Here is a 24,482-nt window from a genome sequence, read left to right on the forward strand (position 1 = left end):
CTTTCACCCAACTTTCACCCATTTTGAGATGGTTTCGGATGAGTTAGACCACAGAGTGAAGGAAAAGCAGCGAACAGGTGCTCAGCATATGTGGGAACTCCTTCAAGACTGTTGGAAAGGCATTCCAGGTGAAGCTGGTTGGGACTGTGTGCAATGCTGTCATCAAGGCAAAGGGTGTCTACTTTGAAGAATCTCAATGACAAAATATAGTAAAAAATAAAGGTACCGTTGAATGAGTAGAAGTGTCTGAACTTTTGACTGGTGCTGCAGTATATAAACTCAGGGGTGTGAATACTTATGTAAATGAGATTTTAAATTTTCAGTATAGTTGCAAACATTTCAAAGCAGGTTTTCACTTTGTTATTGTGTGTGTAGAGGGGAGATCGACTTGAATCAATTTTGATATCGGTCTGTAACACGTGGAATAAGTCAAGGGGAATGACTACCTTCTGAAGGCACTGTATAGAAAAGTATTTTCCTGCAAATTGCATTGGCAAATGTTTGAAATTATCTTTTTACATTTGTTGCTTCATTACAGTAGTTGTATGTTCCATAATAAATCCTTTTGGCTGTGAGATGATTGGCTTGCCACTGCATGTTTCAATTAACCTCTGAAAATGTTAAATTCCTTGTATGTATGCATAGTGTTTTCAATTGGTCACATTATTTTACTCTTTGCTAAAAAAATGACCTGTTACCGGTTAACAAGGTTAGGTTAGTCAGCAGAGAAATTGACTGAAATTGCCATCCTAGTTAAAATTCTTTTTCAAAGTTGAGTGCAAGTTTTTTTTTAAAATTTTTGTTTAGGTTCCATTCCCAGGAAACACCCAGCTTGTAGACAACTGACTGGGGTTTGTGTGTAAAAGGTGGGGTCTCAGTCAGTGATATCGCGCACACGGGTATAGGCTTGGCTTATATCTAACACGGAAACCAAACCGGCTTTGCGCGTGCGCAAACTTATTTTGTCCCCCACAAAACGCGATCACGACACGCAGGTTAAAATATCAAAACAAACTCTGAACCAATAGGGTATGTGGGACGCTTAGCGTCCCATCTGGCAAACATCCAGTGAGATTGCAGAGCGCCAAATTCAAATAAAGAAATGCTCATTAAAAAAATTCTGAAAACAAAACATATTTCACAATCTTTTTAAATCTAACTTCTTGTTAATCCAACCACGGTGTCAGATTTATAAAATGCTTTTTGGCGAAAGCATACCTAGCCCAGAACATACCTAGCCCAGAACATAACCCAGTTGACAAATTATTACAAACAGTAACCAGCCAAGCAGGAGCATTACAAAACTCAGAAATAGAGAGAATTAATCCCGTACCTTTTGATCTTCATATGGTGGCACTCAGAAGACATTCATTTACTCAATAAATGTTACTTTTGTTTGATAAAGTCTCTATCCAAAAACCTTCGTTTTCTTTAGTAATCCACAGGCTCAAATGCAGTCAAAACAGGCAGACAAAAAAATCTAAATTGTATCCGTAAAGTTCATAGAAACATGTCAAACAATGTTTATATTCAATCCTCAGGTTGTTTTTAGCCTAAATGATCTATAATATTTCAACCGGACAATAACGTCGTCAATATAAAAGGTAAACAAGAAATGCACTCTCTCGGGATTGCGCATGAAGAATCTCTGCGACACGGTAGGGTCCACTCAGTCAGACTGGTCTTACTCCCTCATTTATAAGAATACAAGCCTGAAACAATTTCTAAAGACGGTTGACATCTAGTGGAAGGCATAGGAACTGCAAATTGAGGTCTAAGTCAATGGATACTGTAATGGCATTGAAAGGAAAACTACAAAACCAACAAAAAAAACGACTTACTGAATGGATTTTTGCCTGCCAAATCAGTTCTGTTATACTCAGACAGTTTTTCAACAGTTTTGGACACTTTAGAGTGTTGTCTACCAAATCTACCGTATCATATCTTCTGGGCCCGAGTAGCAGGTTGTTTAATTTGGGCATGCGGTTCATCCAAAGTTCCAAATGCTGCCCCCTACCCTAGAGAGGTTAAACATGTATGGCAATTTAGCTAGTTAGCTTGCACTTGCTAGCTAATTTGTCCTGGGATATTTGACCAGAAATGCACAAGGTCCTCTACTCCGACAATTAATCCACACACAAATCGGTCAACCGAATCGTTTATAGTAATCTCTCCTCCTTCCAGGCTTTTTCATCTTTGAATTTATATGGTAATAGGCATCTACACTTTCATAGTATTACCACAACAACCGGTAAAACAGCTTGGTTATACCCACATGGGTTATTGAAAGACAATGAGGAAATGGTACGGGGGTACCTGCTTCTATAAACCAATGAGATGGGAGAGGCAGGACTTGCAGTGCGATCTGCGTCAGAAATAGGAATGACTTCTATTTTAGCCCTGGGCAACACAGACGCTCGTTGGCGCAATAATTGAGTAACATATATTCCTAAACTTATTTTGCAACGCGAGCGGTTTAGTCAGGGTATAACGTCAATGGGGAAAATAACATCTATTGTGTCTAGGGATGTTAGCCGCTTATCGGTCTATAGTTTAATTTGCACAATTTAGTGGAATTAATTTGCCTCGTGTGTTTTCAGTAGTCGACATGCATCTTATCACGCACGCAGCATATAGAGCCTAGTTTGAGGAGGGGAATGGCCTATCACTTGTTTTGACAGCATGAGAGCATCCTCAAAGCTAGTACTGGAGTGAGATGTGCTTCTAGAAGCCCATTCATTGCACAACAAAAAACAAATCCCAATGGAATCGCATTATGTTTTTAAAGCTTATTTCTCAACTCTTAGTTAAAGCGTGTTTCCCATTCGCCATTTGAGTGCATAGGCTACTGCTGACTATCAGCACGTCACCCACCACTTTACAATGTGAGATTGAGGCATTATAATTGTTTGAAACTGATTTAAAAAATATGCATATATTAAAAATCAATTCCTTCAAATATTGAGCCTTGCCTTGCTTCAAAGTAGCGTAGCCAAAATCCAACCATTAAAAATGTGAAGGAAAGTCCGTCTCGCTTTATTTGAATTTAATCTTATGGAGGCTTTGTGAAGCCTTTATTAAGTCTAAAGAACTACAGATTCCTAACAAATCATCTAACTGTATACTATGCTCTAAAGAGTAACAATGTGACACAAACCATTTATTTGTTCACATTTATTAATATTTTATAGAGCATGAAGTACGGTTATAGATTTGACCTATTTATGCAGTGCTTTATCTCATATTTTTCATTGTGCTCCTTATTTGTGTGCGCAGAGCCCTGCTTGAATAATGCAACGCGGCATGTAGAAATGTTGCAACTGTTAACTGTTTGCAAAAGTACATTCATTACAGGTTTGAACACTTTACAATGGAAAGAAGATACCAGTAGCTTCCAATTTTGTTGTCTTACCTACCTTATTTGGTTTCAGCTGAAGCCATCGTCAATTCATTACCCTAGTACTTTGTTTGATAATATACATAATTCAAAATATGGTGATTTCAAAGCTGATTGTCATTGCCACTAACTTTATTCATTCACTTTCTATCCCTCAAGTCACTTCTCTCTCACTGTGAAGGACATCATTAGGTCTTAATGAGACAAACACTTCATTATTTATTTTTTATAAAACATGCGGTTGCGTCATATGAAGAAATGTTGATCAGTACAATAAGTCCCATATGGAAGGGGAACATCTGTGGCCCCATGAAATCAGCCAAAACAAGCAAAATAACTTGCTGCATGCACACTTTTATTGAATATACATTCTATGGTATTGTGAATTGGCTAAGCTTCATCTTGATTTACCCAGTTTATCAATACAGATTTACCATTTAAATATTAATGTACTTTGTTTATACAATCAATTTGACGTTGGTTAAAAAAAACTGACACCGGTCATGTCCTTGTTGGTTCGACCAAATCATGTGCTGGTGCCATCAACTGAAAGTTGGTAGCACCAGTGGAAAAAGTTTGTCTTAGAACCCTGCTAAGTGATTTCTATATTACTTTTCAATAAACAGGTACATTTATTTTAGACTCTCAATGTTGACTCATGTTGGCCAATAAAATGTCAATGTGTGACGTTTTATAGGAACCTTGCAAGTGCTACAGGAGTTGGCATCCATTTGCTTTCTTCCAATTTTTTTATGGTGTCCTACATGAGTGGCATTTCCATGTTATGATTGATTGAGGATCTCCATATTGCAGACGTCCACGGGTGTTATTAAAATAGGCCGACGGCCTCAGGTTGGTCCCCCAGGCTCCGGTCTTCTGGGAAGTCGTCAAATAGTCACTACGTCATTTAGTTTCCGCATTACACATTTCTGTATTTTGACATTTTTTTGCTGTACCGGAAAAGGCTGTATATTGCAAATGGACATGGCTGTTTTCTCAAACGGAAAAGACTTTGAAGACGAAACTTGGTGAGCACAGGTTTGGCCAAATGTACTTTTAGCCCAGAAACAAGATGGAGGCGGTCTCAATGCTCTGAGTTAATCACATTTTCCAAAATCCCAGAATCACACGGCTAGGTGCATTGAAACCGCCTCGGCCCATATAGACGACCCTAAAGTTTCTGTCCGATAGCTCTTTCAGGGACCCCGAAGCAAAAGTGAATTTTCAGCACTAAGTAAGGTCGCTGCTTGGGCTCCGAATTACCTATTGACCCGAAACTCCGGATTCGGGGTTGACTCAGCTAGGCCTACACAATGTCAGCCCACAGCTCGAAAATAAATAACTTTTTGATTTTTTTTTAAATGGTTTTAACAGAAGGTGCTATGAATTGTGGGCCGGCAATGGAGAGGAATCACTATCACTACTAGGCCACCCCGAGGTCAACGTGCCAGTCAATTGGGCATTTCTGCAGTATATTAGAGCATGTCCAATTCGTGTTGGTAAATGCCCATTGTAAGACATTGTAAATGGACAGTTTACATTTGTCCATTTCCAATGTATTTAATGAGGTATTTTCCATCACCAAATGGACAGGCTGAAATCAACACCAACGAGCGATTGGACAGTGTCCATTACACACATTACGAAATGGACATGCTGAGTCAACATCAACAAGACATTCTTACTTCCTATGATCAAACATGACAAGTTGACCTTCTAGGGTGATTCAGGGCTTAATTTATATGCCATTTGGACATGGTTCATTGACTTTTGGGTTCGGAAGCTGACTTCCTATGATCATATATGGCAAATGGACAAACTCAATAAAATAAGAGCTGTTCATACGGTTACTACATATGTATAATTTTGCAAAAACAATCGGTCCCAAACAGTTTTTATGAGGGTTTAAAATTGTGAAAAGAAATTGATTTTGAAAATGTCACCCTTAGGACCTGACTTTGACCATTTCCCATATGAAATCCTATGGTGGAGTGCTCTCTCCACCTTTGGGATTTTTGGAGTATGACATTTGCCATGTTGCGCTTGCAATATGTTTTTGATAAACTGCCGTCCATTTGAGTGGTATTTGCAATTGTGTATATGTTTCGCCCAATGCCAATAAGATGCCATTCATTTTTGTCCATTTCATGGGGGTCTTACCAAAACTAGCCTGTTATACGAATAAGGATACCATATTCACCGGGTCGAAGTGTGTGTGTGTGTGTGCTGTAACTGTCTAAAGGAAAATATTTGTTCCTATCTCAGGTTCGCACTGTGGATGAGATGAACTATGGTTTTCAAGCCCTTGCTTTGGAGTCCAGGGGCATGGGTGAGGTAGGTTGAGATCTGCCACATTGCAAGTTTCTTCCCCGTAAACTTAGGATAGGTTTTGTGCTACATCTTTCATTGAAGTCTTCCTGAATGTTCAAGTTTCCTTTTTGCCTTCTCTTTACAGATGCTGCCAGCAAAGAAACTGTGGGATTCGGATGAATTGGCCAAGGATGGAAGGAAAGGGATGCTCCTTGGAGAGGAGTGGAGGGTGAATGCCTGGGGATCTTCTCGTGAGTAGTTTTCTGTGCCTCTGCTGGTCTGTTTGTTTTACCCTCAGGTTTTTAGAGAACCGCAATGACTAAGTCTGTCGATCTGCTAGCAGATCACCACAGAGTTAGCATTGGCTCGCAAAACTGCATAACATTCTTCATACTGTACACAGAGACATAAACATGGTATCTATGAGTTCATCTGACTCAGGGGCAGTACCAAAATTGCCAATTCAACCCAAAATCAAAATGTCCTAAGCATAAATAAATAGTAGGCTTGGCCCGTATCCAGCTTGTCATACCTTCATTCCTAATGTATTCCATGAGTTGACTGCAAGTATTTACTTAAAAAGTAGCATAAAATATTCAAAAGATTTAAATGAAATAATTTCAACGGTATTGATGATATGGAAAAACCATCCCATGTCTATTTCCAAATACCCCGGTACACCGCCCAAGCCTAACAAATAGCCTTACAGTTTAGTGCGTGAAATTAAAGTACTGCATTTACTACTCAGTTCAACTGGTACCATGAAGACCATGCAGATAGCTTTTTCAAGAAACATGCGGAAACTCTAAATCTCCTTTTGTGGAATGCTTGGTCAACGCTATCTTCCTATTATGATCATGTCTCAGTCCTTGATGTCTCTATTCTTTGCTCCACCCCCATTCCTCTGATGAGCAGATCACTCAGTGTCCCAGCCTATCATGGTGCAGCGGCGACCCGGACATGGTTTCCATGGGAATGGAGATGCTAGCTCTGTGCTGTCCCCTCGCTCTGAGGGAGGAGGCCTGGGAGTGAGCATGGTGGAGTACGTCCTGAGCTCCTCCCCCGGTGACAAGATGGATGGCCGCTACAGGAACGGTGGTTATGTAAGTCTTTCTGCCAAGGTCTCTTTTGCTCTTTCCTTTTCACCAATCCACACAGAACCAAGAGAATACCTACATCAGGCTCAATAGATGTGTTTGCTGACTGTCACAAATTATGTACTCGCTTTAATGGGGCAGAAGTCTGTGTGTTATGATTATGGATGACCACATGGCTATCAACAAGGACAAGTGGGAAATCGTAGGTGGCTTGTTTTTGCTAGTTTTTTGATACCATCTTGTTCTTGATACCATGTCTTGTTTTCAGGTGTTTTGACTGTCACATTTATGCTAATATGGCCCAAAATTTGCTGGCTAACAATGTATTTGAGACATTGTGTGCATGTTTTGTTGTCAATAAACATTGGATTCGAAATATACTTTTAAATGTTGTCAACAATCTAAGCCAACCTCATCTGTGTTTCCCCCATAGTTGTGCACTTGTTGGTTTTGTGCCTAACCAGTCCATAGTGATACAAAAATGGTTTAGTTATTCCAGAAATGCAACTTCAAATGAACTTATTGCTTAGTGTTGGGCTCTACCCTCATGGTCTCCAATGGAGTATTGTGTCACTTTGGAGAAACCAGCCTGAATTTTAGGGGGTTTTGCAGGGCGGAGTGGACGTTGACACGGACAGGAGGGAGAAGGGCGACGCGCAAGACAAGACGTCTCCATTCGAAGAGGACAAGAGCACTGAAATGAAAGTGGGAGAGGAGAATGATGCCAATGGGAGAGGCCTGCTCAACGGCATGGACAGAGACTGCAAAGACTTCAAGTACGGTTCCCTGTTAATGGTTATTTGGGGGGTCATGAAAGAATCATTATAAGATGTATTTACCAATCCTTCACTGCACTTGTAGATTTCATTTTCCAGAGGAAACTATTTTAATTGAATTATGCAGATAAGACATTCAAGTCACTTCCAAGCTGTATTAGATGTATTTATTTTTGGTTCAGGCAGTCAATGTCATTGAGACAGTTGTGAACAAAGCCTCTAAGGCCATATTGTCACATGTACTTCTCTAGCCCCACCCCAGGAAGTCGCCAGGCCTCCCCGATTGAAGCGGTGGAGAGGATGGGTCCCGGCCAGGCCGGGCTGGAGATAATGACTCAGCACCAGCACCACGCACAGCACCATGCCATGCAGCCCCAGAATCCAGCCCAGAACAAGCCCCAGCAGCAGGAGGACTTCCAGAGCCAAGAGACTCAGAACATAGGCAGCATGGATCAGCAGCAGGGTGTGGAGTCCCTTCAGTTCGACTACGCTGGCAACCAGATCCAGGTGGACTCCTCAGGCACCCCCGTCGGCCTGTTTGACTACAACTCCCAGCAGCAGGTGGGTTGAGCAAGGGACCAGATTTCTTATCAATGCATAGATAAACCTGCTTGAGAGGAGTGGAAACTGCCGTAGAACAAGTTACACACTTGAATGTCTGTTTTCCAGTTGTTCCAGCGGTCCAACCATCTGACTGTCCAGCAGCTCACTGCTGCCCAGCAGCAACAGTATGCCCTGGCTGCTGCCCAGCAACAACACCTTGGTAAGTTGTAGCTTTATTACTATAGACAGTGTGTGTACTGTGGATTTATTTATACATATACCTGGCTCCAAACGGTACACGTACATACAAGGATTAGAGCATGTTTGTGCAAGATTTGGTAGTCATAGTTAGAATTTTGTGTAAGTGAAACATTTACAGAATGCCATACTAGTTTGAGTTTGACGGCCGTTTGAAGTGTTATTCAATATGCACGCATGGCTAACTGTTTTCTCCAGCCGGCCTTGCTCCCGCGTTCGTGCCTAACCCATACATCATCAACGCTGGACCCCCCGGAGCCGACCCCTACACCGCTGCAGGACTTGCCGCAGCAGCTACACTTGCCGGTTAGCAATCCACACACACATACAGCGGTGGGAAAAGTACCCAATTGTTATACTTGAGTAAAAGTAAAGATGCCTTCATACAAAATGACTCCAGTGAAAGTCACCCAGTAAAATCTTACTTGGGTAAAAGTTTTAGTTTTAAATATACTTAAGTATCAAAGTACAAGTATAAATAATTTCAAATGCCTTATGTTAAGCAAAGCAGACTGCCACATTTTCTATTTTATTTACAATAATTTTCCTGTCCTGCTAAGCATTCAAAATGTAATGTACTTTTGGGTGTCAGGGAAAATGGAGCAAAAAGTACATAATATTGTTTAGGAATGTGGTAAAGTAAAAGTTGTCAAATATAAATACTCCCCCTCTCCTCCCCAAAAATACTTAAGTAAAAATATTTGAAAGTACTTAAGTATTTTACATTCACTCATTGTGTACCGTTAATAGCTTCTTGATCCACACTAACGTAACAATCTTCTACTTTAATGAATGCAACAATTTTATCAAACTGTTCATGCCAGAGGTTTGGTAGTAGTAACTGAGGACTCCCTTCCCTTAGGGCCTACAGTGGTCCCCCCCCAGTACTATGGTGTTCCTTGGGGCGTGTACCCTGCCAACCTCTTCCAGCAACAGGCGGCGGCTGCGGCTGCCAGTCACAACGCTAACCAGCAGGCATCCAATCAGGGACCAGGGCCGGGACAGCAACAGGTAAGCATTTCACCAACTAACAGCAGGTAACTGGAGAATTTAAGTATCAGAGTTATGATGGAGAATTTAAAGGGATAATGCTTGTATTTGGCGCATGTGACAAATAGTTTGATTTGATCTTGTCATTGAAGTCATTTCTTTAATGAGGTTGGGGTGCTCTTCTTTCCAGGTGATGCGTGCCGGGAACAACCAACGCCCCCTCACCCCTGGTCAGGGCCAGCAAAGCCAGCAGGACTCCCTGGCAGCAGCCGCCGCCAACCCGGCCCTCGCTTATGCTGGTATGCCAGGTCGGTGACACTACACAGAGTAGCGTTAGTTTAGGAGCAGACATAAGGGCTTTTAACACTGCCAAACCAAGCTATACTGAGCAGGCCTGGTTAAGCATCTACTTAGGCCGTGTCTAGACTTGACAGTTCCGTTATTATTCTGATCATAGAGTTCTGATCACGGAATTCCCAAAGCATGCTCCTACACCTACATTTTTTAAATGTGTTGACGATGTGTCCGGATTCCCTTTCCCCACGCTATATTTAAATTCCAGTATGCATTCTACAAAAGGTGGAATAGGCTAAATATGATAATAACACAACTACTGATGGCAGTAGCTTACTAGCCAGCTAACCTCTAAAGCTAGCCAGCAAGTTAGCAAGCAGCAATAAAAGGGATTGCAAATAGGTTAGAATAACTAGCCCAAAACGTTTTTATTCTCTAAATATTATCTAACTGGCTTGCATTTATGAGGCCAGCAAACACATTCCTCACATGCTAGGAACATGTTTCTTCCGTTATAATGAAAAGTGCCTCTCGGTCCCAAAACAGGTTTTCTGGAGACTTGTGGGATGAGTTCTGATGACGTCGCCCACTGTATTCGCTTTCAGTAGCCTGTTTGCTTCCAGACTGAGAATATTCATTCATACTGTTGGAATACCTTTTGTGTGCATACTCCTTCAACCTGCCTTTCTCTTGCTTATGATTATGGTGCAATAAGATAGCTCCCCTTCAGTGCCCTCACGCTCCCTCTCGTAGATCACACATCTGGCTGGTTTTCATAAGTGCGTTTCCCCTCAGTGTGTCTGTCTCCTGCCCACCCAGGTTACCAGATGCTAGCCCCCGCCGCCTACTACGATCAGAACGGAACCCTGGTGATGGCCTCCGGAGCCCGTGGCGGTCTGGGAGGGCCTGTCCGCCTGGTTCAAACCCCGCTTCTCATCAACCCACAGGCCGCAGCGCAGGCTGGTGAGTACCTAGTGTTGTCTGGCCCTGTGCTTTCATAATGTTGCAGTGTTGGAAATGGTGTCTTTTTTAAAGGAGGCTTAGAAGCCAGTGGAATGAGTGCCACATTTAGTGTGAACACACTGTGCTTGTGAAAATTTGTCAGGATTTTATCATCTCCAGACACGCACTTGCAATGACGTGAAATAATTGCTAATGCTGATGGTGCTGTCCCACAGTTTTATGGCACTAACCCACCTCCTGTCCTCTCCCAATGGGCACCACACTGAGCCGTGTTGACCTAGTTTTGATCTCTTTTCATCCCTCTCTCCCTCTATTTAGCCGCTTCAGCGTCCGGCTCGGGCAACAACATGTCGGGCCCTCAGCCCAACGGCCTGTACCGCTCCATGCCGCAACAGCAGCCCCCGCCCCAGAACCAGGGCCTGCCCTCCAGCTCCTTCTATGGCACTGCGTCGGTGCCGGCCAGCTCCCAGAGCAGCTCCCTGTTCTCCCACACATCCCAGGCCCCGCCGCCCACCTCCTCCCTGGGCTTTAGTGGCACCGGTGGCTCCCTGGGCGTGGGCCTGGGCTCGGCGCTCGGAGGCTTCGGATCATCAGGTAAGTGGAGAAGGAACTTGCAGCTTCAGATTAATCATTGTACATATGCAAAAAGCATGCATAACATGTAATGCCATGCACCACAAAAAAAGTATACTTTTCTCCTGGCAATTCACTGAGTTTTTCAATCTGTACCCCCACTTTGTTCTTTTTCTCTACTCCCTCTTAAAATAATTTAATTTTTTTTCATTTTTTTTAACCTTTTATTTAGCCAGCCAAGTCAGTTAATTAAGAACAAATTCTTATTTTCAATGACTGCCAAGGAACAGTGGGTTAACTGCCTGTTCAGGGGCAGAACGACAGATTTGTCAGCTCGGGGATTTGAACTTGCAACCTTCCGGTTACTAGCCCAACGCTCTAACCACTAGGCTACACTGCCGCCCCAAAATTAACCCCCCCCTCCTAATTTCAGTCTTCGTCTCTCTCTCTCCCGTAGTGTCGAGCTCTACCAGCAGCAGCGTCTCTCGCCGGGACTCCCTACTGGCAAGCTCTGACCTGTACAAGCGTGGCGGCAGCAGCCTCACCCCCATTGGCCAGCCCTTCTACAACAGCCTAGGCTATTCTTCCTCGCCCAGTCCCATTGGCCTAACTCCAGGCCACTCCCCACTCACACCCCCACCCTCTCTGCCATCCTCTCACGGATCCTCCTCCAGCCTTCACCTGGGTAAGGCCGCAAGGAGTTTTTTTTTTTTCTCAATATTTTTTATTTGAGCATATACAGTTGCGGCCAAATATATTGGCACCCTTGCACTTTCCTTAAATAATTCACTATTTCTTAAATAAGTTGAAATATGACGAAACTTTTGGTTTCCTGTCCTCTCCCATTGGCACCCCGGAAGTAGTGCACCCCAGAGGGGAGCACAGCCTTGGGCCAAAATAACTGCAAACAAGCACTACTTGTCGCTATCAATGACCTAGTTACACCTTTCTACTGGCAATTTGGTCTACTCTTCAACAGCAGTAAACATTGCCCTCAACCAACTGCTGTTTTCAGATCTTGCCATAGAGTTTTGCTGGCCATTTCAGAACAGTCCATTTGTTTCTTGAACCAATCCTGGATGCTTTTTGATGTGTGTTTGGTCTCCACAGAACATTTTCCCGGAATTGAAGCTTTAGGTAGGTTTTTGAGAAGTTTTTGTCTCCTTCAGCAGTGGGGTTTACCAAATGAAGCATTCAAAGAAAAGAACACCCACTGCTTTGGTAACTTATTTGAGAAATATGGAATAATTTAAGAAAAGTGCAAGGGTACTGATATATTTTGCAGTAAACTATACATGAACTTCACTCAACCAATACTCTGCGTAACTGTGCTGCTGTCCATGCAACATCTGTAGAAATGGGACTAGAGTGGAATTTCAAGTTAACGTAGTGGGGGTTGACATTTTTTATTTCTATGGCAACACCCATTCATCATTTTGTTCCACCCTGGCATCCCCAACCCCCAGGCGGCCTGACGAATGGCAGTGGGCGCTACATCTCGGCAGCGCCGGGTGCGGAGGCAAAGTATCGCAGCGCAGGAGCCACCTCCAGCCTGTTCAGCTCCAGCAGCCAGCTGTTCCCGCCATCGCGGCCCCGCTACAGCCGCTCGGACGTCATGCCCAGTGGGCGAAGCCGCCTGCTGGAGGACTTCCGCAACAACCGCTTCCCCAACCTGCAGCTGCGTGACTTGCCCGGCCACATGGTGGAGTTCTCCCAGGACCAGCACGGCTCCAGGTGGGCGATAGACATACGGATCAACGGACACACACACAGTGATACACAAACACATCCGTTGCTGCATATTACGCCCTTCTATCATGATCTTGAGACACTTCCTTATCACTATATGATGATTGTGTTGCCACTAAAATTCCCTTCCCATGTCCCTCTTTCCTCTTCCCCGTCTGTCTCCAGGTTCATCCAGCAGAAGCTGGAGAGGGCCACCCCCGCCGAGAGGCAGATGGTGTTTGGGGAAATCCTGCAGGCGGCCTATCAGCTGATGACCGACGTGTTTGGCAACTACGTCATCCAGAAGTTCTTTGAGGTGGGGACCGTTGTCACAGTTGTAGGGTTACATTTGATGGTACTTGGGATATTTGTGTCATCATTGATTCATAACCATACCAACTTTTAATGTGCCTTCAATACAATATGTGTCTGATTTTAGCTTTTTACTAATGCTGATTAAAAAATATATATATATCAAAGAAGGTTAATCATGACATGGTTGTCTGAATGACTTGGGATGCACCTATTGTAAGTTAATGTGGGTAAGAGCATTGCTTTAAAATGCATGCAGTACCAGTCAAAAGTTTGGACACCTACTCATTCAAGGGGTTTTCTTTATTTTCACTATTTCCGACATTGTAGAATAATAGTGCACACATCAAAACTATTAAATAACACATGGAATCATGTAATAACCAAAAAGTGTTGAACAAATCAAAATATATTTGAGATTCTTCAAAGTAGCTACCCTTTGCCATGATGAAAGCTTTGCACACTCTTGGCATTCTCTGAACCAGCTTCACCTGGAATGCTTTTCCAATAGTCTTGAAGGAGTTCCCACATGTTTAGCTCTTGTTCGCTGCTTTCCCTTCACTCTGCTGTTCAAGTCATCCCAAAACCATCTCAACTGAGTTATGTTCGGGTGATTGTGGAGGCCAGGTCATCTGATGCAGCTCTCCATCACTCTCCTTCTTGGTGATTGTTCTGTTGAAAAACAAATGATAGCCCCACTAAGTGTAAACCAGGTGGGATGGTTTATCGCTGCTGAATGCTGTGGTAGTCATGCTGGTGTTGCTGAGATCATCCATTCACCTACTCTGCATCTCACAAAGACATGGCGGTTGGAACCGGTCTGATGTTCATTGCTCGGATTTCTTGGCTCAAGCAAGTCTCTTATTGGTGTCCTTTTTAGTAGTGGTTTCTTTAATAGTGGTTTAATTTCTGAGGCTGGTACCTAATTAACTTATCTTCTGAAGCAGAGCTACCTCGGAGTCTTCCTTTCCAGTGGCGGTTCTCATGAGAGCCAACTTCGCCATAGTGCTTGATGGTTTGTGACTGCACTTGAAGAAACTTTAAAAGTTCTTAATTTTCCATATCGACTGTCATTCATGTCTGAAAGTAATGATGGACTGTCGTTTCTCTTTGTTTATTTGAGCTGGTCATGCCATAATACGGACTTGGTCTTTTACCAAATAGGGCTATCTTCTGAATACCACCCTAATGGGTTGGGACTCCTAAACTTGAAATATTGTTAATTATCAGGTCTCCTATGGAAATGAGTGCCATTGTCTAGTTTCTACACCAGAAGTTAATGGTTATCTGTAGGAGGAATGTATATGGTGGAGACCATTAAGCTTGCAATGCACTGAGTAAAGGCAATCACATGGTTGCAGTCACTGATAAGGGTGGTGAATGGGGGCCGAGGTTAGGTCAGGTCACTAAGGGAGAAGGAACAGTTTATTGCCCGGAACACTTAACTTCCTGCTTAGCAATAAAGATGTAATGTTTAGAGGGAAGGAGGATACTTCACCCAAATTGGGGTATATATATACTTGTGCTGGTGGAAACAAGTCTTTGTCTGTTCAGCTGTCTGACCCTTTGGGTGAATACAACCCTAACCTTGTCACAACACAACTGATTGGCTCAAACGCATTAAGGAAAGACATTACACAAAATGCCAAGAGTGTGCAAAGCTGTCATCAAGTCAAAGGGTGGATACTTTGAAGAATCTCAAACAAATCTAAATGTATTTGATATATATATAACACTTTGTTACCTCATGATTTAATGTGTTATTTCGTAGTTTTGATGTCTTCACTATTCTACAATGTAGAAAATAGTAAATAAAGAACCCCTTGAATGAGTAGGTGTCAAATTGACCTACTGTATATTCAGCAAACACTTATCAATAACATATGCCATTTATCAGACTTAAACATGATTTTATAAATCCAAAGTGACTTAATCATGCTTTAATACATTTTCGTGAATCAAACCCACATTGTGGCGCTGCAAGCTCCAACTGAGCCAGAGAGAACAGGTCGTCATATTTTTTGCATCATCATTGAAATGTTCTCTGCAGTTTGGTAGTGCAGATCAGAAGCTGGCTCTTGCCACCCGAATCCGCGGCCACGTGCTGCCCCTGGCCTTGCAGATGTACGGCTGCCGAGTGATCCAGAAGGCCCTGGAGTCCATATCCTCCGACCAGCAGGTAATTGTAAGTGGATCTTCACTTCTCTTTGGATTATAGATGGAGTTTTTTTGGGGGGGGGCACCCTATTCCCTAGTTTGACCAGAACTCCATGGGTCCTGGTCAAAAGTTGTGCACTACAAAGGGAATAGGGTGCTGTTTGAGACATTGCCCTGGTGTTGTTAACTGTGTTTCTGAGTGTGGTGTACTCTCCAGTAAGCATGGGGGATGGATACCTATGTAGTATGGTCCTGTTGTCGTCCTCTTTGAATTGCCCTTTAAATTGTCTGTCACCCAAAGTCCTCAATCTATTATCAACAAGCCATTAGAAGGTAAATGGATGTGTAATGACTTGGCCATTCTATTTCCATGGGATTAACATAGACTGGTTGAAAATGTTGAGAAGATCTATGGAGGGAGAGCTGGATGAATTACTCCACTCTCTTTCCCCTTCCTCAGAGTGACATAGTGCGGGAGCTAGACGGCCACGTGCTAAAGTGTGTGAAGGATCAGAACGGAAACCATGTGGTGCAGAAGTGTATCGAGTGTGTGCAGCCCCAGGCCCTGCAGTTCATCATTGATGCCTTCCAGGGGCAGGTGAGAGCCAATTCATTTGGTCATGCAATGGAAAACTGTTTGTAAAGGAGAATGTGTTTCTGATAGGAGAATTTCATGTTGACCCTTCCTGTTACGTAGTTTTTTCTTATGTTTAGTGCTTAATGTACACGACCCAGAAAACATCAACCCAACCTCCAGTCACATTGTGTTCAGCAGGGCACACTGCAGCAAAACATTATCCAACGGGGAAACAATATATGTTCTCATTGGACTAGTTCCAATAGCTGTACCTGCCCCTTTCTGAATGCTTTTCACCTACTGAAAACGACCCAGACACACACACACATTATTCAGCTTCCCCACAGTATCCAATGTATGGACCATCTGATTTGGGCCCTTTTCAAGTGTTAAAAATGTACAAACATTTCCTAACATCCACATATTCCTATTATTTAATTCATCTTCCTAAATGCTTTACTTTATGCCCCACTTATTTAGGCTCAAGGGGGCCTGTAACATTTTTGTTGATGTGTCGTCTCCCCTGCAGGTGTTTGTGCTGTCCACCCACCCTTATGGCTGCAGGGTGATCCAGAGGATCCTGGAGCACTGCACCCAGGAGCAGACCCTGCCCATCCTGGAGGAGCTGCACCAGCACTCTGAGCAGCTTGGCCAGGTAACTGCAGCCAGGCGAGCCGTAGTCTCAACTCTTAACTAGACCCCAGTCGCTCACACATGGCCAACGCTTTGCAGGGTTTTTACTGGATCAAAAAGGGGCTTAGGTGGTGGGTATAGCATGGGCTGTGGCTGTATGTTAGAGGCCCACATCTTGGCCGTGTAGATGTTTTCATATTTAAGCCAATTTCCTGCAATTCTACCTATTTCTCCATGGAGCTGAGAGAGTTTCAGTTTTAAGCTAGTTACCTGAAATTCTACAAACTTTGTCATCTGCCTGATTGAGAGAAAAATCAGGAGAAATCAGCAGTTGCTATGTCCACTTTTGGACGTATAAATTAATGATATGTACCCATTGACTATTAAAGAATATAACTTATAAATGCCTCAAACTTAGTTCAACTGTCATACCCAATCAGAATCCAAAATATTAACTTGTTTTACACCAATGTTTGTAAACGTACACCAGAGGAGGCTGCTGAGGGGAAGACGGCTCATAGTAATGACTGGAACAGAGTGAATGGAATGGAATCAAACACATGGAAACCATGTTTGTATTTGATACCATTCCGCTTCAGCCATTACCACAAACCCGCCCTCCCAAATTAAGGTGCCACCAACCTCCTTGACATACACGATATAGACCCCATACTCAGCAGAACACTGACCGGACCCAGAACCGGGTCCAGAGGGGAGGGAATAAAAAGTAAAATCTACTTTTTATTCGGTCGGACTTTGACCCCTGGTATCATAAAAACACACAACACATGGAAGAATACATAGAATTGCAGGAAATTAAAACGGCAACATATTTTCTATCTGCAAACAAGAGGGGTGTGTGAACAGTTAGGGTTGCATGGGTTGTGAGGTGGGGGTTTGTTACTACGCTGATAAATTACATTATCTATCCGGACCTTTGCCACCTAGGAAATTTGTGTGAACGGACTTTCACAAATAGTACTTGAGTACCCCAGCTATATAGCCTCAAAACATAGTTAAAACTATAATAGTGATATCCTGGATGATCAGTCCTTGCATCCATCATGCAGTCTATGAATTGTAGGTTACATTTCTCCAACCCCATCCCTCTGTTTTTACCAAAATGGGTGGGAAAATTCTTTGTTTCAACTGCTGAATGCTGCTTTAAAGTTAAATGTCCTACAATTCAATTTGTTTAGTGATTGCTTATGCTGGGTTCTTTATTCCTGGGTTCTTATACTATCTGGGTAACTCAAATATAACAATCAGTGGTGGCTTGATGACATTTTAGATTCTCAATGTCTAGTTTTTACTTTGGTCATTGTTAGTTCTCAAATATTGTTATTATAATTTACAGTACTAGTCAAGTTTGGACACTTACTCATTCCAGGGTTTTTCTTTAATTTTACATTTATCCTACAATGTAGAAAATAGTAAGACATCAGCTGTGAAATAACACATGGAACCATGTGTTAAACAATTCAAGATATATTTGAGATTCTTTAAAGTAGCCAACCTTTGCCTTGACAGCTTTGCACACTCTTGGAATTCTCTCAACCAGCTTCATGAGGTGGTCACCTGGAATGCATTTCAATGAACTTCTTATGATTGAGATCCCGTTACCGGGAGCGATATAACAGCCAGTGAAAGTGCAGGGCGGCATATTCAAAAGAACAGAAATCTCATAATTAAAATTCCTCAAACATACATGTATTTTATATTGTTTAACGTAGTCTTGTTGTTAATCCCACCACAGTGTCCAATTTCAAATAGGATTTACGGGGAAAGCACCACAAACGATTGTTAGGTCACCAACAACTCACTAAAATACACAGCCAATTTTACCAGCCAAAGAGAGAGAAAAAGCACAAAGAGAGAAAATGAATCACTAACCTTTGATAATCTTCATCAGATGACACTCATATGACTTCATGTTACACAATACATGCATGTTTTGTTTGATAAAGTTCATATTTATATCAGAAAATCTGAGTTTACATTGGCGCGTTAGATTCACTAGTTCCAAAAACATCCAGTGATTTTGCATAGCCACATCATTCAATAGAAATACTTATCATAAATGTAGATGATAATACAAGTTATACCTCTCCTTAATGCAACCGCTGTGTCAGATTTTAAAAAAACTTTACGGAAAAAGAAACCCATGCAATAATCTGAGACGGCGCTCAGAAGTAAAAACACCACAGCCACAAAGATGGCGTCAACATTAACAAGAAATTATATGATAAATATTCCTTTACCTTTGATCTACATCAGAAAGCACTCCAGGAATCCCAGGTCCACAATGTTTGTTTTGTTTGAAAATGTCCGTTATATATGTCCAAATACCTTCTTTTGTTAGCGCGTTTGGTATACATATCCAAACGCAAATTCTGGTCAGCGTTATATCGGACAAAAACTTGAAAGTAATATTACCGGTCGAAGAAACATTTCAAACTAAGTACAGAATCAATCATTGGGGTGTTTTCAACATATAGCTTCAATAAAGTTCCAACTGGAGTACTCCTTGTCTTCGTGAGCAATGGAACACAAGTGACTACCACGAGGAATAAACATGATCAGAAAATGGCTGACTGCCAGACACCTGACTGATTCTGCTATCATTCACTCCCACAACATCATAGAAGTCTCATTATAATTTATATTGATGGTTGACATCTAGTGGAATCCCTAGGCAGTGCAACATCTCAAGGGGATTTCATTGGACTCTGGTGAATACATACAAAGCTCAGATTTCTGACTTCCTGTTTTGATTTCAACTCAGGATTTTGCCTGCCATATGAGTTCTGTTATACTCAGACATCATTCAAACAGTTTTAGAAACTTTAGAGTTTTCTATCCAATAATAATAATAAAATGCATAGATTAGAAACTGAGCCTGAGGAGCAGGCTGTTTACTTTAGGCACCTTATTCATCCAAGCTACTCAATACTGCCCCCCCCCCCCCAGCCATAAAAGGTTAACAGGTGTGCCTTGTTTGTAGAATTTCTTTCCTCAATGTGTTTGACCCAATTAGTTGTGACAAGGTGGGGGGCTATTTGGTAAAAGACCAAGTCCATATTATGGCAAGAACAGCTCAAATAAGCAAAGAGAAAGGACATTCCATAATTACTTTAAGACATGAAGGTCAGTCAATATGGAGAATGTCAAGAACTTTGAAAGTTTCTTAAAGTGCAGTCGCAAAAACCATCAAACGCTATGATGAAACTGGCTCTCATGAGGGCCGCCACAGGAAATGAAGTCCCAAAGTTATCTCTGCTGCAGAGGATAAGTTCATTAGATGTACCAGCCTCAGAAATTGCAGCCCAAATAAATGCTTCAGAGTTCAAGTAACAGACACATTTCAGATGAGACTGTGTGAATCAGGCCTTCATGGTCGATTTACTGCAAAGAAACCACTACTAAAGGACACCAATAAGAAGAGACTTGCTTGGGGCAAGAAATACGAGCAATGGATATTAGATCGGTGGAAATCTGTCCTTTGGTCTGAGTCCAAATTTGAGATTTGTTTCAAACTGACGTTTCTTTGTGAGACGCAGAGTAAGTGAACGGATTATCTCAGCATGTGTGGTTCCCACTGTGAAGCATGGAGGTGTGGGGGTGCTTTGCTGGTGACATTGTCAGTGATTTATTTAGATTAAGGCACACTTAACCAGCATGGCTATCACTGTATTCTGCAGCGATATGCCATCCCATCTGGTTTGCGCAATGACCAAACACACCTCTAGTCTGTGTAAGGGCAATTTGACCAAGAAGAAGAGTAATGTAGTGCTGCATCAAATGACCTGGCCTCGACCCAATTGAGTTGGTTTTGGATGAGTTCGACTGCACAGTGAAGGAAAAGCAGCCAGCCAAGTGCTAAGCATATGTGGGAACTCATTCAAGACTATTGGAAATGCATTTCAGGTGAAGCTGATTGAGACAATGTGGGTGCAATGAGTGTGCAAATCTGTCAAGGCAAAGGGTGTCTACTTTGAAGAATCTAAAATATATTTTGATTTGTTTAATACTTTGTTGGTTACTACATGATTCCATATGTGTTATTTCATAGTTTTGATGTCGTCACTATTCTACACGGTGGAAAATAGTAAAAAATAAACGCTTGAATGAGTAGGCGTGTCTAAACTTAGGACGGGTACGGTTGTGTGTGTGTTTATAAAGAAAAGCATGTATTTCTAAAATAGCATCAGTGTGGACATTAATGTTGTAAATTACTATTGTAGCTGGAAACAAGAATAGATTGGCGAGTTTCAGAAGAAAGTTCTTTGTTTCTGGCCATTTTGAGCCTGTAATCGAACCCACAAATTCTGACGCTCTAGATACTCAACGAGTCTAAAGAAGGGCAGTTTCATTGCTTCTTTAATTAGAACAACAGTTTTCAGCTGTGCTAACCTAATTGCAAAAGGGTTTTCTGATGATCAATTAGCCTTTAAAATGAGAAACTTTGATTAGCTAACACAACGTGCCATTGGAACACAGGAGTGATGGTTGCTGATAACCGTTTCCAGCTACAATAGTCATTTACAACATTAACAATGTCTACACTGTGTTTCTGATCAATTTGATGTGATTTTAATTGACAAATGTGCTTTTCTTTCAAAAACGAACATTTCTAACTGACCCCAAACTTCTGAATGTGTGTGCGCATGTTTTGTTCTTGTGATGTTTTCATTTGTTAATGTGGCTGTGCAGCATGTCGTGTTCATTAGGGCACGAAAGGGAAGAAAAAAAATGGGCCATTTTCATTGAACAAGTCAGGGGAGCCCCTTCCTGTTTCAGTACGTTTTCTTCCCTATGGTGCCTAACGAACATGACCATGCGCAGTGTCCATTTTTATCCTACGGTTGATAATACATGTATTTATGCTGTCAATGACTTCTACCTATGATGTTAATTTAACCCCCCGCCCCCCACTTATTCCATCTAGAAATATCAAGGCGTTTCATTGGAGATGACACCCAAAACATATTATACAGTGTCCAGCGATGCACTGTTCAAGGTCAGCAATTCGCCTCCCACATGGACGTCCTCCTCGTGTCGCCTCCCTCACTCCTCCTCCATATTCCTCTTTCTCAATAACCAGTCTGCTTTAACACCATAGAGGCCTTTTACCTTCAAACTCTCTCTCCCTCTTTCAGACCTGTTAAACTCAGAGCACGCCTCTTCCTTCTTCCGCTGCCTCCCTCCCTCCTCGTTTTCCTTGTTCCTTTGTTTAGAATACATATTTCTGTCCTGTCACGTAGAGGATTCGCAGCATCCCGCTTCTCCGCTCTGTTTGGATAATCACTCTGGTCACTGACACCTCCTGATTCTAAGTATTTTTTTCCCCACCTCTCTCCTGCCTGCCTATTCTGATTTTAATTATAAATACTTGCTAGAAAGACTCCCCTAGTCAAGAGCTTTTTTTAGCCACAATTTGGACCCCCAACATTGACATATTGTCCCGTATGTTTTGAACTTACTGTGGTTTCTTGGATTTTAGGGTTAAAGTCCATCAGACCATGTTGAGCAATGAAGCAAAATGGTTGGGCAAAGTTTGTAAATCAAATCATGTAATTTGCTTCAAATCAAATAAGTGGGAGGGGGACAACTGTAGTATAACAAGGCATGCTACTAATTTCAGGTGGTCAAATGTTGAGTCACTATTGATATCTGGTCAGGTGAGTTTGTTCGTTTTCCTGCAAAGCTTTAGGTATATTAAGTTATTTTTCCCTTAAAACCACACCCATAACTGTCTTATCACCTATCCCTGAAGGGGCAAATATGCTGCTGGTTCCACATGGACCTGAATAGGTCTGTGTCTAATGCAAATCAGAAGCGTGCGTCTTGTCGTTTGACCTTCAGCAATCTGCGGTGACTGCAGTGATATGTAATAGTTTTTTGACATTTCAATGGTGCTTTTCATAAGATTCTCAAAGCTTGTCAAAAACAGAAAAACTATTCATCATGAGTAGCCTAGCTGTAGTTGGGTCAACCAATAGAGGCCAAGTCTGAGGCCATCCTCCCAAAGATGGAGGGGGACAGTTCATGTCTTGATCAGAGGAAGATGGTCAGGTAGAGGATGGATGAAGAGTCTGGTGAGGATTGTGTTGAGGTCTACTCGGGGAACCAGCCTGGAGTTGTGTAGTTACTGGACTTCTCCTCCTTCACAATGTGTAACACCCACTTGGGTGATGTCTCAGCAGCTCTGGCTCCCAGAAGCTCACTACACACAGTTCAGAGTAGTAGCCAGTCATCCTCAGGATGAGCCCCCTGCCTCCATACTGCATTCCTTTTATTCCATCTCCCATGCCTCTTAAGCTTCAGGTGACTCTTCAATTGAATTATTCAAAGGTCAGGAACTAGCAGGCAGAGGAAACAAAGCTGGTACCGTGTCCAGATGCATCATTCAAACAAAAACAATTAGCTAGCCAAGCCAGAAAGTGTTGACCTGCCAGTCAATCTGCACATTCTGGCAAACAAAAACCAGAAATATTATAATAAATAAAATGGCTGATAAAAAAACATACAATTTAACACTTACCAGTAATTAAATGTGGACACCTGCTAGTATGAAGTTAAATGGTCTGAATACTTACGTAAATATGTTTTATTTTTTATTGATTTAAAAAAAAGTTTTGTTTTAATTTAACCTTTCTATTTAACGAGGCAAATCTGTCAAGAACATTCTTATTTACAATGACGGCCTAGGAACAGTGGGTTAACTCATGTTCAGGGGCAGAATGACAGATTTTTACCTGGTCAGCTTGGGATTCGATCTAGCAACCTTTCGGTCACTGGTCCAACACTCTAAACACTAGGCTACCAGCCGCACTATATAAATGTCCAAGCATTTCTAAAAACTGTGTTCGCTTTGTCATTATGGGGTATTGTGTTTAGATCGAGTACCCATTTTTGTATTTAATCCATTTTAGAATAAAGCTTTAATGTAACAATGTGGAAAAGGTCTGAATACTTTCCGCATGCACTGTATGTGACCCATCACCTGTATTCGGTCCAATGTAGCAAAATTTGATTGTACTTAAAAATACATTTTTTTATATATTAATATTGATAAAAGTAGACTTAGCGCTAGAAATGGTATCATACACTACAATTGGGAAGTAATTCTGCTTTGAAAGTTGATAAATCTGTGGCCCCACTTTTGAGAAAAATGGCCCTTGAATGTTTTGGTACATCTACTGGAGACCACTTCGTCTACACCCATTCAGCATCCTTCACGCCCTCATAAGCTTTAGCCCCACCCATCTCTTTAAGGATTCACATGAGGCCATGTGCCAAACCGAGTTGAGTAGTAAAAAAACTAAGTAACTAGTAGTCTACAATAAGGAAACTCCAGATATTTTTTTATTTTTTATCTTTGCCTATATCCTAATCTGACTTTGGTGCAGGTCATGTTCTTCCCATTACCTCATTAGTCTCTGGGAAACACAGTGGGTTAACTGCCTGTTCAGGGGCAGAACGACAGAATCCCCGACCTTGTCAGCTCGGGGATTCGAACTTGCAACCTTTCGGTTACTAATCCAACACTCTAACCACTAGGCTACCTTGCCGCCCCCGTTAACGGGATCGATTTGACAACAGCCAGTGAAAGTGCAGGGTGCCAAATTCAAACAAATCTCATAATTAAAATTCCTCAAACATACAAGTATTTTACACCATTTTAAAGATCAACTAGTTAATCCCACCACAGTGTCCGATTTTCAAAAAGGCTTTACAGCGAAAGCACACCAAACGATTGTTAGGTCACCGCCTAGTCACAGTAAAACACAGCCATTTTCCCAGCCAAAGAGGAGTCGCAAAAAGCAGAAATGGAAAAAATTCATCACTAACATTTGATCTTCATCAGATGA

At 42.0% G+C, this 24,482-nt stretch overlaps 1 protein-coding gene across 18 annotated transcripts in view; it reads left to right on the forward strand.

Moving 5' to 3' along the window:
* The window catches only part of LOC109884009 (pumilio homolog 2), a 54,644-nt gene that overhangs the window by 9,126 nt on the left and 21,036 nt on the right, over positions 1 to 24,482 (forward strand). For 3 of the 18 annotated variants that reach the window (XM_020476006.2, XM_020476000.2, XM_020476007.2), the window contains exons 3-20: positions 5,663 to 5,731; positions 5,853 to 5,958; positions 6,623 to 6,810; positions 7,417 to 7,580; positions 7,832 to 8,141; positions 8,250 to 8,343; positions 8,580 to 8,687; positions 9,244 to 9,392; positions 9,562 to 9,679; positions 10,461 to 10,628; positions 10,947 to 11,222; positions 11,659 to 11,886; positions 12,668 to 12,935; positions 13,116 to 13,245; positions 15,292 to 15,426; positions 15,859 to 15,996; positions 16,505 to 16,630; positions 21,557 to 21,628. In XM_020476006.2, the coding sequence (XP_020331595.1) occupies positions 5,663 to 5,731; positions 5,853 to 5,958; positions 6,623 to 6,810; positions 7,417 to 7,580; positions 7,832 to 8,141; positions 8,250 to 8,343; positions 8,580 to 8,687; positions 9,244 to 9,392; positions 9,562 to 9,679; positions 10,461 to 10,628; positions 10,947 to 11,222; positions 11,659 to 11,886; positions 12,668 to 12,935; positions 13,116 to 13,245; positions 15,292 to 15,426; positions 15,859 to 15,996; positions 16,505 to 16,630; positions 21,557 to 21,628 (2,847 nt within the window). The remainder of the gene's footprint in view (positions 1 to 5,662; positions 5,732 to 5,852; positions 5,959 to 6,622; positions 6,811 to 7,416; positions 7,581 to 7,831; positions 8,142 to 8,249; positions 8,344 to 8,579; positions 8,688 to 9,243; positions 9,393 to 9,561; positions 9,680 to 10,460; positions 10,629 to 10,946; positions 11,223 to 11,658; positions 11,887 to 12,667; positions 12,936 to 13,115; positions 13,246 to 15,291; positions 15,427 to 15,858; positions 15,997 to 16,504; positions 16,631 to 21,556; positions 21,629 to 24,482) is intronic. The other 15 variants (XM_031800144.1, XM_020476005.2, XM_031800145.1 and 12 more) reach the window with 13 other exon arrangements.

This window comes from Oncorhynchus kisutch, linkage group LG21, assembly GCF_002021735.2.
Source record: "Oncorhynchus kisutch isolate 150728-3 linkage group LG21, Okis_V2, whole genome shotgun sequence".
In the NCBI taxonomy this organism is placed as follows: Eukaryota; Metazoa; Chordata; class Actinopteri; order Salmoniformes; family Salmonidae; genus Oncorhynchus; species Oncorhynchus kisutch.